This window comes from Oncorhynchus mykiss, unplaced genomic scaffold (assembly GCF_013265735.2).
Source record: "Oncorhynchus mykiss isolate Arlee unplaced genomic scaffold, USDA_OmykA_1.1 un_scaffold_313, whole genome shotgun sequence".
Lineage (NCBI taxonomy): Eukaryota > Metazoa > Chordata > Actinopteri > Salmoniformes > Salmonidae > Oncorhynchus > Oncorhynchus mykiss.
Genome location: NW_023493762.1, coordinates 83,629 through 100,000, shown reverse-complemented (window position 1 = coordinate 100,000; position 16,372 = coordinate 83,629). Strand labels below are relative to the sequence as shown.

Sequence of the window (16,372 nt, the reverse complement as noted above, 5' to 3'; positions counted from 1 at the left end):
AGAGAGAGAGAGAGAGAGAGAGAGGATGGAGAGAGAGGAGGGAGAGAGAAACAGAGAGGAGTTAGAAAATGATAGAGGTAGAGAGGAGGGAGAGCGAGAGAGAGAGAGAGAGAGGTAGAGAGGGATAACAGAGTGAGAGAGCGTGTGTGTGAGCGTGCGTACGCATTTGTTACACGTGTGTGTATCGGGTACTCACTTGGAGGGGTTGGTGTAGGGCAGGGAGATGGCGAACACACTGACATACTGCTCTGCTACAAAGTAAGCATAGAGATGTGGCAGCCGCACCAGAGCTACAACACACACACACACACAGTTAGCATGACATAATCTAACCTTGCCATGTGGCACCATCATCAACAGGTAAGGATGTAATAGGGTCACTAATTCTACAACTGAACAAGTCATCTTCCCAGTAAAGACACTAAAGTATATAACATGACTGTGTGAGGAATATTAGGTGTGTTTCCCATATGTAAACATTATATAACATGAACTAGGAAGTGAAATACAAAGAATCCTTCACACATTCATTGGCTGATCTAACTTCCTGTATATACAGATCCTGTTCTCTGATTGGCTTCCATCTATCAGGGCGTGTTTAACTAAGGTGTGTTCTCACTGGACAAGAATTCCAGCATGGGTGACGCCATGGCGACGGTTGCCGAGATGTGAGTCAGCTTGACGATGAGGGCGGGGAGGAGTTTAATCATGATGTCAGGCATCTCCACGGTGCACATTGTCAGGGCAACCACACACTGCTTGGCACAGCGGTATATCAGCCCTGCTTCCAGACACTGAACCAACTCCCTCTGAGAGATGAAGATGAAGAGAGAGAAGAGAACAACGATGATGTTATTTATGATCAGATTATGAGATGAAACTCTCAAAAAGGCACAAGCTGTTTTTACCTGCCCGAGGATTATGGTCACTTGCCCAAATGTTTTATTTTCTACTTAGGCCTACAGTCGCAGATGCCATTAATGGAATTGTCTCTCACTCAAACACCTAGTGATTTAAATTCAGCAGACACTTTTTACCAGCCATAGTATCTAGTGATTTAAATTCAGCAGACACTTTTTACCAGCCATAGTATCTAGTGATTTAAATTCAGACACTTTTTACCAGCCATAGTATCTAGTGATTTAAATTCAGCAGACACTTTTTACCAGCCATAGTATCTAGTGATTTAAATTCAGCAGACACTTTTTACCAGCCATAGTATCTAGTGATTTAAATTCAGCAGACACTTTTTACCAGCCATAGTATCTAGTGATTTAAATTCAGCAGACACTTTTTACCAGCCATAGTATCTAGTGATTTAAATTCAGCAGACACTTTTTACCAGCCATAGTATCTAGTGATTTAAATTCAGACACTTTTTACCAGCCATAGTATCTAGTGATTTAAATTCAGACACTTTTTACCAGCCATAGTATCTAGTGATTTAAATTCAGACACTTTTTACCAGCCATAGTATCTAGTGATTTAAATTCAGCAGACACTCTTTACCAGCCATAGTATCTAGTGATTTAAATTCAGCAGACACTCTTTACCAGCCATAGTATCTAGTGATTTAAATTCAGCAGACACTTTTTACCAGCTATAGTATCTAGTGATTTTTACCTGCCTAAAAAAAAGCTACATTGAATAGACCAAGAAAACTCATCAACGTGCTAACGACTATCACAGAAAACTCATCAACGTGCTAACGACTATCACAGAAAACTCATCAACGTGCTAACGTCTCTAACACAGAAAACTCATCAACGTGCTAACGACTCTAACACAGAAAACTCATCAACGTGCTAACGACTCATTTATTCCCTCATTATTGGGAGTTGAGACATGCAGTTAACAGCAGGAGAGAGATGTCATTCTTCCCCTTTTAACCAAGTTACCTGCAACTGGCAGGTGTTGATGTGTTCATGTGTTCATGTGTTGCCTTCTGTTCGTGAACTTAAACTTGGCTTTTGTTAAAAATGTAACTAGGACTAATGCTTCTAATGAAAATACGCTCTTCGACCTTATTCAAAACAATGTTTCCGATGCCTATTTCAGAGTGTGTGTGTGTGTGTTTTTGTGTGTGTACCTGTCTGGCCTGTTCTAGGTAGTTGTGGTATGATGTGATAGCAGTGAGAACAGGTACTACAGCCAGCTGGACATCAGTACGACTGAAACCATCTGGAGTCTTCTTCAGACGCTCTGAGATAAGACGGTCTGTCACCTAGACAGAGAGACAGACAGACAGATAGAGAGAGAGCGAGACAGACAGAGAGACAGACAGAGACAGAGAGACAGACAGACAGACAGACAGAGAGACAGACAGAGAGCGAGAGAGACAGCGACAGAGAGAGAGACAGACAGAGAGCGAGAGAGAGGCAGACAGAGAGCGAGAGAGAGGCAGACAGAGAGACAGAGAGGCAGACAGAGAGAGAGACAGACAGAGAGCGAGAGAGAGACAGACAGAGAAAGACAGAGTGGCAGAGAGAGAGACAGAAAAACAAACACATGAGCACAAATCCACAGTGTCAGTGAGGGAGCGGAGAGAGATCAAAGTGACAATTTGTGTGTTGTTACATTACCCAGCAAGAAAACCCAAATAATGTCTCTGAAACAGGAGGGGAACTAACACCGACAAGGAACACAGAACAGGAGGGGGAACTAACACCGACAAGGAACACAGAACAGGAGGGGGAACTAACACCGACAAGGAAAATAGAACAGGAGGGGGAACTAACACCGACAAGGAACACAGAACAGGAGGGGGAACTAACACCGACAAACTAAACAGAACAGGAGGGGGAACTAACACCGACAAGGAACACAGAACAGGAGGGGGAACTAACACCGACAAACTAAACAGAACAGGAGGGGGAACTAACACCGACAAGGAACACACAACAGGAGGGGGAACTAACACCGACAAGCTAAACAGAACAGGAGGGGGAACTAACACCGACAAGCTAAACAGAACAGGAGGGGGAACTAACACCGACAAGGAAAACAGAACAGGAGGGGGAACTAACACCGACAAGCTAAACAGAACAGGAGGGGGAACTAACACCGACAAGGAAAACAGAACAGGAGGGGGAACTAACACCGACAAGGAACACAGAACAGGAGGGGGAACTAACACCGACAAGCTAAACAGAACAGGAGGGGGAACTAACACCGACAAGGAACACAGAACAGGAGGGGGAACTAACACCGACAAGGAACACAGAACAGGAGGGGGAACTAACACCGACAAGCTAAACAGAACAGGAGGGGGAACTAACACCGACAAGCTGAACAGAACAGGAGGGGGAACTAACACCGACAAGGAACACAGAACAGGAGGGGGAACTAACACCGACAAGCTAAACAGAACAGGAGGGGGAACTAACACCGACAAGGAACACAGAACAGGAGGGGGAACTAACACCGACAAGGAACACAGAACAGGAGGGGGAACTAACACCGACAAGCTAAACAGAACAGGAGGGGGAACTAACACCGACAAGGAAAACAGAACAGGAGGGGGAACTAACACCGACAAGGAACACAGAACAGGAGGGGGAACTAACACCGACAAGGAAAACAGAACAGGAGGGGGAACTAACACCGACAAGGAACACAGAACAGGAGGGGGAACTAACACCGACAAGGAAAACAGAACAGGAGGGGGAACTAACGAGACGGCAACCAACACAGGTGAAACCCCTTCCCTCTAACGAGACAGAAACCAACACAGGTGAAACCCCTTCCCTCTAACGAGACGGAAACCAATACAGGCGAAACCCCTTCCCTCTAACGAGACGGAAACCAATACAGGCGAAACCCCTTCCCTCTAACGAGACAGAAACCAACACAGGTGAAACCCCTTCCCTCTAACGAGACAGAAACCAACACAGGTGAAACCCCTTCCCTCTAACGAGACAGAAACCAACACAGGTGAAACCCCTTCCCTCTAACGAGACAGAAACCAACACAGGCGAAACCCCTTCCCTCTAACGAGACAGAAACCAATACAGGTGAAACCCCTTCCCTCTAACGAGACAGAAACCAACACAGGTGAAACCCCTTCCCTCTAACGAGACAGAAACCAACACAGGCGAAACCCCTTCCCTCTAACGAGACAGAAACCAACACAGGTGAAACCCCTTCCCTCTAACGAGACAGAAACCAACACAGGTGAAACCCCTTCCCTCTAACGAGACAGAAACCAACACAGGTGAAACCCCTTCCCTCTAACGAGACAGAAACCAACACAGGTGAAACCCCTTCCCTCTAACGAGACAGAAACCAACACAGGTGAAACCCCTTCCTTCTAACGAGACAGAAACCAACACAGGTGAAACCCCTTCCCTCTAACGAGACAGAAACCAACACAGGTGAAACCCCTACTGACTTAAGGAGGTGGCACCAATAAGCCTATCATCCAACCTCAAAAACATCAAAGTAAAAACCAAGACCTGTAACAGTGTGTACCATAGAACAGAGTGTAGAACAGAGCTGGTCTATGCTGCAGGGAGAGGACAGCAGCAGGACTTTATACTGCAGGGTCCAGGGCATCTTGTCTAGTACCAGCTTCAACACCTTCCAGTCTGTCTCCTGGAACACAGAGAGAGAGAGAGAGGGAACAACACACACAGAGAGATGGAACAACAGAGAGTTAGGGAGAGAGAGACAGAGAGAGAGAGAGAGAGAGAGAGAGAGAGAGACAGAGAGAACAGAGCCGCTGCCCACTCTGTACAGGGGGTACCGGTACATAGTCTTGCTATTGTTATTGTACTGCTGCTCGTTGACTACTTGTTACTTTTATTTCTTCATATTCATTTTTTTCAACTGCATTGTTGGTTAAGGGCTTGTCGGTAAGCATTTCACTGTAGATAGGTAGGTGTGTGTGTGTGTAGGTACCATCTTCAGGCACTGTAGCAGCACATTAAAGGCAGGTGAGTAGGGCAGGCAGGCTGTACGGATGGAGGAGGAGGGAGTAGTGGTGGTGGAGGAGGAGGGGGCAGGACTGCCAGCAGGGGGAGACACTGAGCCTGCAGGCTTCTTCTCACTCCCTCGTTTCTCTGGCTCCCTGGAAACACACAGAGAACGAGAGAGAGAGCGAGAGAGAGAGAGAGAGAGAGAGAGAGAGAGCGAGAGAGAGAGAGCGAGAGAGAGAGAGCGAGAGAGAGGAGAGAGAGAGGAGAGAGAGAGGAGAGAGAGCAGGTTAGAATGTGGGGTATTACAGACAAAACGTTCCATTGACAGACATTACACATTGACAGACAGTGGTAGACATTACACATTGACAGACAGTGGTAGACATTACACATTGACAGACATTACATTGACAGACATTACACATTGACAGACAGTGGTAGACATTACACATTGACAGACAGTGGTAGACATTACACATTGACAGACATTACACATTGACAGACATTACACATTGACAGACAGTGGTAGACATTACACATTGACAGACAGTGGTAGACATTACACATTGACAGACATTACATTGACAGACATTACATATTGACAGACAGTGGTAGACATTACACATTGACAGACAGTGGTAGACATTACACATTGACAGACAGTGGTAGACATTACACATTGACAGACAGTGGTAGACATTACACATTGACAGACATTACACATTGACAGACATTACACATTGACAGACAGTGGTAGACATTACACATTAACAGACAGTGGTAGACATTACACATTGACAGACATTACACATTGACAGACATTACACATTGACAGACAGTGGTAGACATTACACATTGACAGACATTACACATTGACAGACAGTGGTAGACATTACACATTGACAGACATTACACATTGACAGACAGTACACATTGACAGACAGTGGTAGACATTACACATTGACAGACATTACACATTGACAGACAGTGGTAGACACAGGGCGGCACACAATTGGCCCAATGTCGTCCGGGTTTGGCCGGTGTAGGCCGTAATTGTAAATAATAATTTGTTCTCGGCTGACTTGTCTAGTTAAAGAAATGTGAAATAAAACACTAGTAAGGAGCATCAACAACTGGTTTGGGATTTGCCACTATACATTCAATAGGTACTTTATGGTATCTGTCTAGTCATCTGTCCTTGTAATATTGTCTTGAAGGTGAATTGACTGTTTGCCGGGGAGATCTGAGTTTAGAGTGGACAGAGTGTGAAGGTGAATTGACTGTTTGCCGGGGAGATCTGAGTTTAGAGTGGACAGAGTGTGAAGGTGAATTGACTGTTTGCCGGGGAGATCTGAGTTTAGAGTGGACAGAGTGTGAAGGTGAACTGACTGTTTGCCGGGGAGATCTGAGTTTAGAGTGGACAGAGTGTGAAGGTGAACCCACCCCATGTCACAGTGGCAGTACGGACTGAACCTCAGAACCCCGTCTTTACTGAGGAACCCCAGACGATGGAGGGAGTCAGTTCTCATCATCAGGAGGAAGTCAAACACCTGAAAGAGAGAGAGAGATAGCGATAGAGACATAGAGAGAGAGAGAGAGACAGAGACCGAGAGAGAGAGAGAGACACAGAGACCGAGAGAGAGACCGAGAGAGAGACCGAGAGAGAGACCGAGAGAGAGACCGAGAGAGAGACCGAGAGAGAGAGAGACAGAGAGAGAGAGACAGAGAGAGAGAGAGAGAGAGAGAGAGAGACAGAGAGAGAGACAGAGAGAGACAGAGAGAGAGACAGAGAGAGACAGAGAGAGAGACAGAGAGAGAGACAGAGAGAGAGACAGAGAGAGAGAGAGAGAGAGAGACAGAGAGAGAGACAGAGACATGAGAGACAGAGACATAGAGAGAGACAGAGAGAGACACCGAGACAGAGAGAGACAGAGAGTAAGTCTGCTGTGTCACTTTGGACAACGTCCTCATCCCTTCCTTTGTTGACGGTTTCTGATTGGCACCAATGAAAAGGCCTTTGGAACCTTCTTGATAAACAAAAAAAGGAGCATTTCCAAACCCGCAGGTGACTGGCGCCCTACCTGCCGCAGGTGACTGGCGCCCTACCTGCCGCAGGTGACTGGCGCCCTACCTGCCGCAGGTGACTGGCGCCCTACCTGCCGCAGGTGACTGGCGCCCTACCTGTCGCAGGTGACTGGCGCCCTACCTGCCGCAGGTGACTGGCGCCCTACCTGCCGCAGGTGACTGGCGCCCTACCTGCCGCAGGTGACTGGCGCCCTACCTGCCGCAGGTGACTGGCGCCCTACCTGCCGCAGGTGACTGGCGCCCTACCTGCCGCAGGTGACTGGCGCCCTACCTGCCGCAGGTGACTGGCGCCCTACCTGCCGCAGGTGACTGGCGCCCTACCTGCCGCAGGTGACTGGCGCCCTACCTGCCGCAGGTGACTGGCGCCCTACCTGCCGCAGGTGACTGGCGCCCTACCTGCCGCAGGTGACTGGCGCCCTACCTGCCGCAGGTGACTGGCGCCCTACCTGCCGCAGGTGACTGGCGCCCTACCTGCCGCAGGTGACTGGCGCCCTACCTGCCGCAGGTGACTGGCGCCCTACCTGCCGCAGGTGACTGGCGCCCTACCTGCCGCAGGTGACTGGCGCCCTACCTGCCGCAGGCCACAATGGAGCTGTAACATTTGAACCCTAGTTGACCTCTGTGTGACCCCTGTGTATGCTACCTGTAGTCGTATGCTGCAGGCCACAGCGGAGCTGTACTTGCTCTTGTAGTGCAGCTGCAGGTGTCCGATCAGCAGCTCGTACACTCGACTAGCGTGGCTGGCTGGCAGGCTGTACAGCTTACTCTGAGAGTGGAGAGCAACAGAGCACAGATACACTATCAATTCCCCTTTCCATCAATCACATATGTAACGCTGCATTGACCCTGTGTGTCTCTCAGAGTGTGTGTGTGTCTCTCTCAGTGTGTGTGTGTCTCTCAGTGTGTGTGTGTGTGTGTGTGTGTCTCTCTCAGTGTGTGTGTGTGTCTCTCAGTGTGTGTGTGTGTATGTGTCTCAGTGTGTGTGTGTGTACCTGCAGTATCTCCAGTAGGCCTCGTATAGCCGTCCTGACATCCTCCATGGGGGATTCTGCCGTGGGGTCTCTCTCCGACACCTCCAGGGGCCCTGGGCACACCAGCGAACGACTCGCCACCTGCACAAAGAGAGACACACACACTCTAATCAAATCACCACCAGGTGGTGAAGGTAGGAAAGAACACCTCCACTTCGCTAATCCTCGTCACAGGGTTCCCACAAGGGTGCGTCCTCAGCCCTCTCCTGTACTCCCTGTTCACCCACGACTCAATCACCAAGTTTGTAGACAACACTACAGTAGTAGGCTTGATTACCAACAACGACCAGATGGTCTACAGGGAGGAGGAGAGGACTCTCGGAGTGTGGTGTCAGGAAAATATCTCTTACTCAACGTCAACAAAACAAAGGAGATGATCGTGGACTTCAGGAAACAGCAGAGAGAGCACGCCCATATCCACATCGATGGGACTACGGTGGAGAAGGTGGAAAGTTTTAAGTTCCTCGGTGTACAAATCACGGACAAACTGAAATGGTCCACCCACACAGACAGCGTGGTGAAGAAGGCGCAACCTCAGGAGGCTGAAAAAATTTTGGCTTGTCAACGAAAACACACAAACTTCTACAGATGCACAATCGAGAGCATCCTGTCGGGCTGTATCACCGCCTGGTACGGCAACTGCTCCGCCCACAACCGTAAGGCTCTCCAGACGGTAGTGAGGTCTGCACAACGCATCACCGGGGGCAAACTACCTGCCCTCCAGGACACCTACACCACCCGATGTCACAGGAAGCCATAAAGATCATCAAGGACAACAACCACCCGAGCCACTGCCTGTTCACCCCGCTATCATCCAGAAGGCGAGGTCAGTACAGGTGCATCAAAGCTAGGACCGAGAGACTGAAAAACAGCTTCTATCTCAAGGCCATCAGACTGTTAAACAGCCATCGCTAACATTGAGTGGCTGCTGCCAACACACTGACTCAAATCTCTAGCCACTTTAATAATTAATAATTGGATGTAATAAATGTTTCACTAGCCACTTTAAACAATGTCACTTCATATAATATTTACATACCCTACATTACTCATCTCATATGTATATACTGTACTCTATACCATCTACTGCATCTTGCCTGTGCCGTTCGGTCATCACTCATTCATATATTTATATGTACATATTCATTCCTTTACACTTGTGTGTATAAGTAGTAGTTGTTGTGGAATTGTTAGATTACTTGTTAGATATTACTGCACGGTTGGAACTAGAAGCACAAGCATTTCGCTACAATCGCATTAACATCTGCTAACCATGTGTATGTGACCAATAACATCTGCTAACCATGTGTATGTGACCATTAACATCTGCTAACCATGTGTATGTGACCAATAACATCTGCTAACCATGTGTATGTGACCAATAACATCTGCTAACCATGTGTATGTGACCAATAACATCTGCTAACCATGTGTATGTGACCAATAACATCTGCTAACCATGTGTATGTGACCAATAACATCTGCTAACCATGTGTATGTGACCAATAACATCTGCTAACCATGTGTATGTGACCAATAACATCTGCTAACCATGTGTATGTGACCAATAACATCTGCTAACCATGTGTATGTGACCAATAACATCTGCTAACCATGTGTATGTGACCAATAACATCTGCTAACCATGTGAATGTGACCAATAACATCTGCTAACCATGTGTATGTGACAAATAACATCTGCTAACCATGTGTATGTGACCAATAACATCTGCTAACCATGTGTATGTGACCAATAACATCTGCTAACCATGTGTATGTGACCAATAACATCTGCTAACCATGTGTATGTGACCAATAACATCTGCTAACCATGTGTACATGTCCCACTACATCTGCTAACCATGTGTATGTGACCAATAACATCTGCTAACCATGTGTATGTGACCAATAACATCTGCTAACCATGTGTATGTGACCAATAACATCTGCTAACCATGTGTATGTGACCAATAACATCTGCTAACCATGTGTATGTGATCAATAACATCTGCTAACCATGTGTATGTGACCAATAACATCTGCTAACCATGTGTATGTGACCAATAACATCTGCTAACCATGTGTATGTGACCAATAACATCTGCTAACCATGTGTATGTGACCATTAACATCTGCTAACCATGTGTATGTGACCAATAACATCTGCTAACCATGTGTATGTGACCAATAACATCTGCTAACCATGTGTATGTGACCAATAACATTGGATTTGCCATATTTATGAAGACCTTTTTCCATTCTACAGAAGCCTAAAACCCCAAACAGCAAACAATGCTGTTGTAGAAACAGGGATCCGAGCAAGAGAGAGAACAACCTCTCACAAACAAACACCTTTCACACCTTTAAAAGGGACAATCTGTAGTTGCTACATCCTTCAGAGGACTCAAATGATTGATACGAACCCGCTGAATCCTGAAGAATATAACTTCCACATGCTCGCTCTGATATTCTGAGTTATTTGTCTTTATGGATGGTTGATCCTTGCATCCACAGCTCTGTCTATGAATCTGAGAGGTTACATTTCTCCTCCCCGTCCCTCAGCCTCGTCCCTCAGCCTCCAACGGTTACATTTCTCCTGCTCCGTCCCTCAGCCTCGTCCCTCAGTCTCGTTCCTCAGTCTCCAACGGTTACATTTCTCCTGCTTCATCCCTCAGCCTCCAACGGTTACATTTCTCCTGCTCCGGTGTGCGTGTCCCCTACCCTCCAGGAGGCTGGTGAAGCGGTGTGCGTGTCTCCTACCCTCCAGGAGGCTGGTGAAGCGGTGTGCGTGTCCCCTACCCTCCTGGAGGCTGGTGAAGCGGTGTGCGTGTCTCCTACCCTCCAGGAGGCTGGTGAAGCGGTGTGCGTGTCCCCTACCCTCCAGGAGGCTGGTGAAGCGGTGTGCGTGTCCCCTACCCTCCAGGAGGCTGGTGAAGCGGTGTGCGTGTCCCCTACCCTCCAGGAGGCTGGTGAAGCGGTGTGCGTGTCTCCTACCCTCCAGGAGGCTGGTGAAGCGGTGTGCGTGTCTCCTACCCTCCAGGAGGCTGGTGAAGCGGTGTGCGTGTCTCCTACCCTCCAGGAGGCTGGTGAAGCGGTGTGCGTGTCTCCTAACCTCCAGGAGGCTGGTGAAGCGGTGTGCGTGTCTCCTAACCTCCAGGAGGCTGGTGAAGCGGTGTGCGTGTCTCCTACCCTCCAGGAGGCTGGTGAAGCGGTGTGCGTGTCTCCTACCCTCCAGGAGGCTGGTGAAGTGGTGTGTGTGTGTGTGTCTCCTACCCTCCAGGAGGCTGGTGAAGTGGTGTGTGTGTCTCCTACCCTCCAGGAGGCTGGTGAAGTGGTGTGTGTGTGTGTGTGTCTCCTACCCTCCAGGAGGCTGGTGAAGTGGTGTGTGTGTGTATCCTACCCTCCAGGAGGCTGGTGAAGTGGTGTGTGTGTGTCTCCTACCCTCCAGGAGGCTGGTGAAGTGGTGTGTGTGTATGTCTCCTACCCTCCAGGAGGCTGGTGAAGTGGTGTGTGTCTCCTACCCTCTGAATGATGTCCACGGAGGCTGGTGAAGTGGTGTGTGTTTCCTACCCTCCAGGAGGCTGGTGAAGTGGTGTGTGTTTCCTACCCTCCAGGAGGCTGGTGAAGTGGTGTGTGTCTCCTACCCTCTGAAATGTCCAGGAGGCTGGTGAAGTGGTGTGTGTCTCCTACCCTCTGAATGATGTCCAGGAGGCTGGTGAAGTGGTGTGTACTACAGCTCTCAGCCAGGTCCACCAGTAGCTGGGTAGCCTGTCTCCTCACAGCCAGGTCTCTGTCCTCTGCTATCCCACTGAGCTGAGGAACCACCACCACCTCGATCAGCTCCTCCTGGGAAGGAGAAGACTGAATGAACACGCAGGGAGAGATGGAGAGAACGGGAGAGGGAGTGAAGGAGAGTAGTTTGATAGTGAGTGAGTGGGTGAGTACCTCGTAGAGCTGGCGGTTGGTGCTGAGGACAAAGGAGAGGATGTGAAGCACTTTGATCCTGATCACACTACGACTCTCATTCCTGGGAGGGAAAGAGAGAGAGACACAGAAAGAGAGAGAGACCCAGAGAGAGGAGAGAGAGAGACCCAGAGAGAGGAGAGAGAGAGACCCAGAGAGAGGAGAGAGAGAGACCCAGAGAGAGGAGAGAGAGAGAGACACAGAAAAAGAGAGAGACCCAGAGAGAGGAGAGAGAGAGACCCAGAGAGAGGAGAGAGAGAGACCCAGAGAGAGGAGAGAGAGAGACCCAGAGAGAGGAGAGAGAGAGACCCAGAGAGAGGAGAGAGAGAGACCCAGAGAGAGGAGAGAGAGAGACCCAGAGAGAGGAGAGAGAGAGACCCAGAGAGAGAGACCCAGAGAAGCAGTTTAACACAAACTTTCTTTCCCTAAATAATGTTCAACATAAGACAGGAATGACAATCACTCAACGGGCACCTATAACAACTTTTAGTTTGGTTTTTGTTTCCATGGCGACTGCCTGTTTTGGTATCCGTGGCGACCACACAGCACTATCCAGTTACCTGAAGAACTTCTCCATAAGGCGGTGTAGGCTCTGGATCCACCCGTCTTTAGCTGGCTGGATGGACTGGGCCCGGTACGATATCAGAGTCAGCACCGACGCATCCTGATGACATCACAACAACAACTCCTTACAAGAACAATGGAAGACAAAGTGAAGGCAAATAACAGATATCACACAAAGACTGTCAGACACAGGGAAAAAAGAGAGAGAGAAGGGCTGATAAGAGGAAGAAAGGAGAAGAGGAGGAAGAGGAGGGCCGATGACAGGGGGAAAGGAGAAGAGGAGGAAGAGGAGGAAAGGAGAAGAGGGGGAGGAGGAGGAAAGGAGACGAGGGGGAAGTGGAGGGCCGATGAGAGGAGGAAAGGAGAAGAGGGGGAGAGGAGGGCCTATGAGAGGAGGAAAGGAGAAGAGAGGGAGAGGAGGGCCTATGAGAGGAGGAAAGGAGAAGAGAGGGAGAGGAGGAAAGGAGAAGGGGAAGTGGAGGGCCTATGAGAGGAGGAAAGGAGAAGAGGGGGAAGTGGAGGACCTATGAGAGGAGGAAAGGAGAAGAGGAGAAAAGGAGAAGATGGAAGTGGAGGAAAGGAGAAGAGGAGGAAGAAGAGGAGGAAAGGAGAAGAGGAAGAAAGGAGAAGAGGAGGAAGAGGAGGAAAGGAGAAGAGGAGGAAGAGGAGGAAAGGAGAAGAGGAGGAAAGGAGAAGTGGGGGAAGAGGAGGAAGAGGAGGAAAGGAGAAGAGGAGGAAGAGGAGGAAAGGAGAAGAGGAGGAAAGGAGAAGAGGGGGAAGTGGAGGGCCGATGAGAGGAGGAAAGGAGAAGAGGAGGAAGAGGAGGAAAGGAGAAGAGACTTACAGGTCTTTTGTCAGCACACTTCTCCACCAGACTGAAGAACTTGTCAGATGATCCATGGAAGCCGTTCTGCTCATAGAGCTCCTCCACTGTAGTCAGCAACTCAAACACTATGGACTTCAGCTCTGCACTGCCTATCGACTAGAGAGAGAACTACATTCATTTTCTCGGTCTGTCTGTATGTATGTGTGTGTGTGTGTGTGTGTGTGTGTGTCTTTGTATCTGTGTCTCTGTGTGTGTGTGTGTGTGTGTCTTTGTCTGTGTGTGTGTGTATGTCTTTGTCTGTGTGTATGTGTGTGTGTGTGTGTGTACCTGAATCTGCTGTAGTAACCTCTCTATGATCCCCAGCAGTATGTCCCATGTGACCACCTGGAGTTCCTTGCCATACTTCTTTATCAGTCTGGTGATGGACAGAACGATCTCATACGACACCATCTCGTTGGCACACCACATCGCCTGGGGGTTAAAGGTCAGGGGTTGGTCAGAGGTCAAAGTAAAAACTTCTCTAATGCACCTTTAAAATGCTCTCTGGATCCTACCTTATAGAATGATGGGAGGACCAGGGTAGGGGTGTTCTTTAAGGCTGGGAGACGGTGCGCCCCCCATAGAGCCATCCCTACGAAGAACACTGCTCCTCTCAGCAATGGAGAATCCTCCATATACGCCCTGACAGAGAGAGAAAGGACAGGTTAGACACACACACAGAGAGAGGACAGGTTAGACACACACACACACACAGAGAGAGGACAGGTTAGACACACACACAGAGAGAGGACAGGTTAGACACACACACACACACACACAGAGGACAGGTTAGACACACACACACAGAGAGAGGACAGGTTAGACACACACACACACACACAGAGAGAGGACAGGTTAGACACACACACAGAGAGAGGACAGGTTAGACACACACACACACACACAGAGAGAGGACAGGTTAGACACACACACACACAGAGAGGACAGGTTAGACACACACACACACACACACACACACAGAGAGAGGACAGGTTAGACACACACACACACAGAGAGAGGACAGGTTAGACACACACACACACACACAGAGAGGACAGGTTAGACACACACACACACACACAGAGAGGACAGGTTAGACACACACAGAGAGAGGACAGGTTAGACACACACAGAGAGAGGACAGGTTAGACACACACAGAGAGAGGACAGGTTAGACACACACAGAGGGAGGACAGGTTAGACACACACAGAGGGAGGACAGGTTAGACACACACAGAGGGAGGACAGGTTAGACACACACACACACACACACACACAGAGGACAGGTTAGACACAGAGAGGACAGGTTAAACACAGAGAGGAGAGGTTAAACACAGAGAGGAGAGGTTAGACACACAGAGAGGACAGGTTAAACACACAGAGAGGACAGGTTAAACACACAGAGAGGACAGGTTAAACACACAGAGAGGACAGGTTAGACACACGCAGGCACACACACACACATACAGAGAGGACAGGTTAGACACACACACACAGAGAGGACAGTTTAGACACACACACAGAGAGGAGAAGTTAGACACACAGAGAGGAGAGGTTAGACACACGCAGGCGCACACACACACACACAGGGTTGTTACCTCTCCTCCATGATACGGCACATGGTGTATATGGCACTATGGCCCAGATGAGTCCCCAACACCTTCCTCATCAACTGGAGAGATGGAGGAGAGGGGAGGGGAGGAGAGGGGAGAAGGGGGAGGAGGAGAGGGGAGAGGGATGGAGGAGAGGGGAGAGGGGAGAGTAGGAGAGGAGAGGGGGGAAAGGGGAGGAGGAGAGTAGAGGGGAGGAGGAGAGTAGAGGGAGGAGGAGAGTAGGAGAGGGGAGATGAGAGAGTAGGAGAGTAGAGGGGAGAGGGGAGAGTAGGAGGGGAGATGAGAGCGTAGGCGAGGAGAGATGAGAGAGGAGGAGCAGTATTATCACCTGCCAGATTGTGTATAATCTGTTGATAATTTCTAACAGTTAGATGTTAGAATATTAATCATTACTATTATTATTATTGTTTAGTCAGATTAATTAACATGACAAGTAGATCATCAGACACACACTCACCAACTCTCCCTCCCCATCACTCCCTCCCCCAACACTCCCTCCCCCAACACTCCCTCCCCCAACTCTCCCTCCCCCAACTCTCCCTCCCCCAACTCTCCCTCCCCCAACTCTCCCTCCCCCAACTCTCCCTCCCCCAACTCTCCCTCACCAACACTCCCTCACCAACACTCCCTCACCAACACTCCCTCACCTTCCAGCAGGACTCACAGAACTCCTTGACGTTGACAGTGCGACAGAGAGTGATGATGAAGACGGTGAGGGAGTCAGAGGGGAGGCAGTTATAACACACCACCGCATCCAGCACCTGTAGAGCCATCTGGACACACACACACACGCCGAGACGACACACACACGCCGAGACGACACACACACACACACACACCGAGACGACACACACACACACCGAGACCACACACACACACACACGTTAATGACCTCATGAATAAAAAGCCCAGTTGTAAAGTTGTTGTAAAACAGTTGTAAAACCTCGACATCAGAGTAAATTAAATATTACCTCAATGTCTGTCGAGGCTGTTGTCCGGTTACACAGCAGACAGATCTTCCTGTTGGACAAAACCACACACACTGAGACCTAGCACGCGTGTGTGTGTGTGTATGTGTATGTCATAAGACCCCACAAAAATATTATACTAACAAAAATTTGACAAACTGGGTACATGCCATTTCTAGTGGGGTTTAGGGTTTAGGGTAGAATTAGAGTTAGGTTGAGGGTTAGGAGCTAGGGTTTTGAGTTAAGGTTAGGGGTTAAGGTTAGGGGTTAAGGTTAGGGGTTAAGGTTAGGGGTTAAGGTTAGGGGTTAAGGTTAGGGGTTAAGGTTAGGGGTTAAGGTTAGGGGTTAAGGTTAGGGGTTAAGGTTA

General features: G+C 48.9%; 1 protein-coding gene across 4 annotated transcripts in view; it reads right to left on the bottom strand.

Moving 5' to 3' along the window:
* The window catches only part of tsc2 (TSC complex subunit 2), a 78,122-nt gene that overhangs the window by 54,882 nt on the left and 6,868 nt on the right, over positions 1-16,372 (bottom strand). For all 4 annotated transcript variants that reach the window (XM_036973769.1, XM_036973770.1, XM_036973771.1 and 1 more), the window contains 17 exons: positions 16,009-16,057; positions 15,685-15,810; positions 15,023-15,096; positions 13,940-14,066; positions 13,713-13,856; positions 13,404-13,541; positions 12,556-12,659; positions 11,978-12,059; positions 11,723-11,878; positions 7,994-8,113; positions 7,645-7,767; positions 6,360-6,466; positions 4,900-5,068; positions 4,471-4,593; positions 2,090-2,224; positions 620-809; positions 197-290 (listed from right to left, as the gene is read on the bottom strand). In XM_036973769.1, coding sequence (XP_036829664.1) covers positions 197-290; positions 620-809; positions 2,090-2,224; positions 4,471-4,593; positions 4,900-5,068; positions 6,360-6,466; positions 7,645-7,767; positions 7,994-8,113; positions 11,723-11,878; positions 11,978-12,059; positions 12,556-12,659; positions 13,404-13,541; positions 13,713-13,856; positions 13,940-14,066; positions 15,023-15,096; positions 15,685-15,810; positions 16,009-16,057 — 2,061 coding nt within the window. The remainder of the gene's footprint in view (positions 1-196; positions 291-619; positions 810-2,089; positions 2,225-4,470; positions 4,594-4,899; positions 5,069-6,359; positions 6,467-7,644; positions 7,768-7,993; positions 8,114-11,722; positions 11,879-11,977; positions 12,060-12,555; positions 12,660-13,403; positions 13,542-13,712; positions 13,857-13,939; positions 14,067-15,022; positions 15,097-15,684; positions 15,811-16,008; positions 16,058-16,372) is intronic.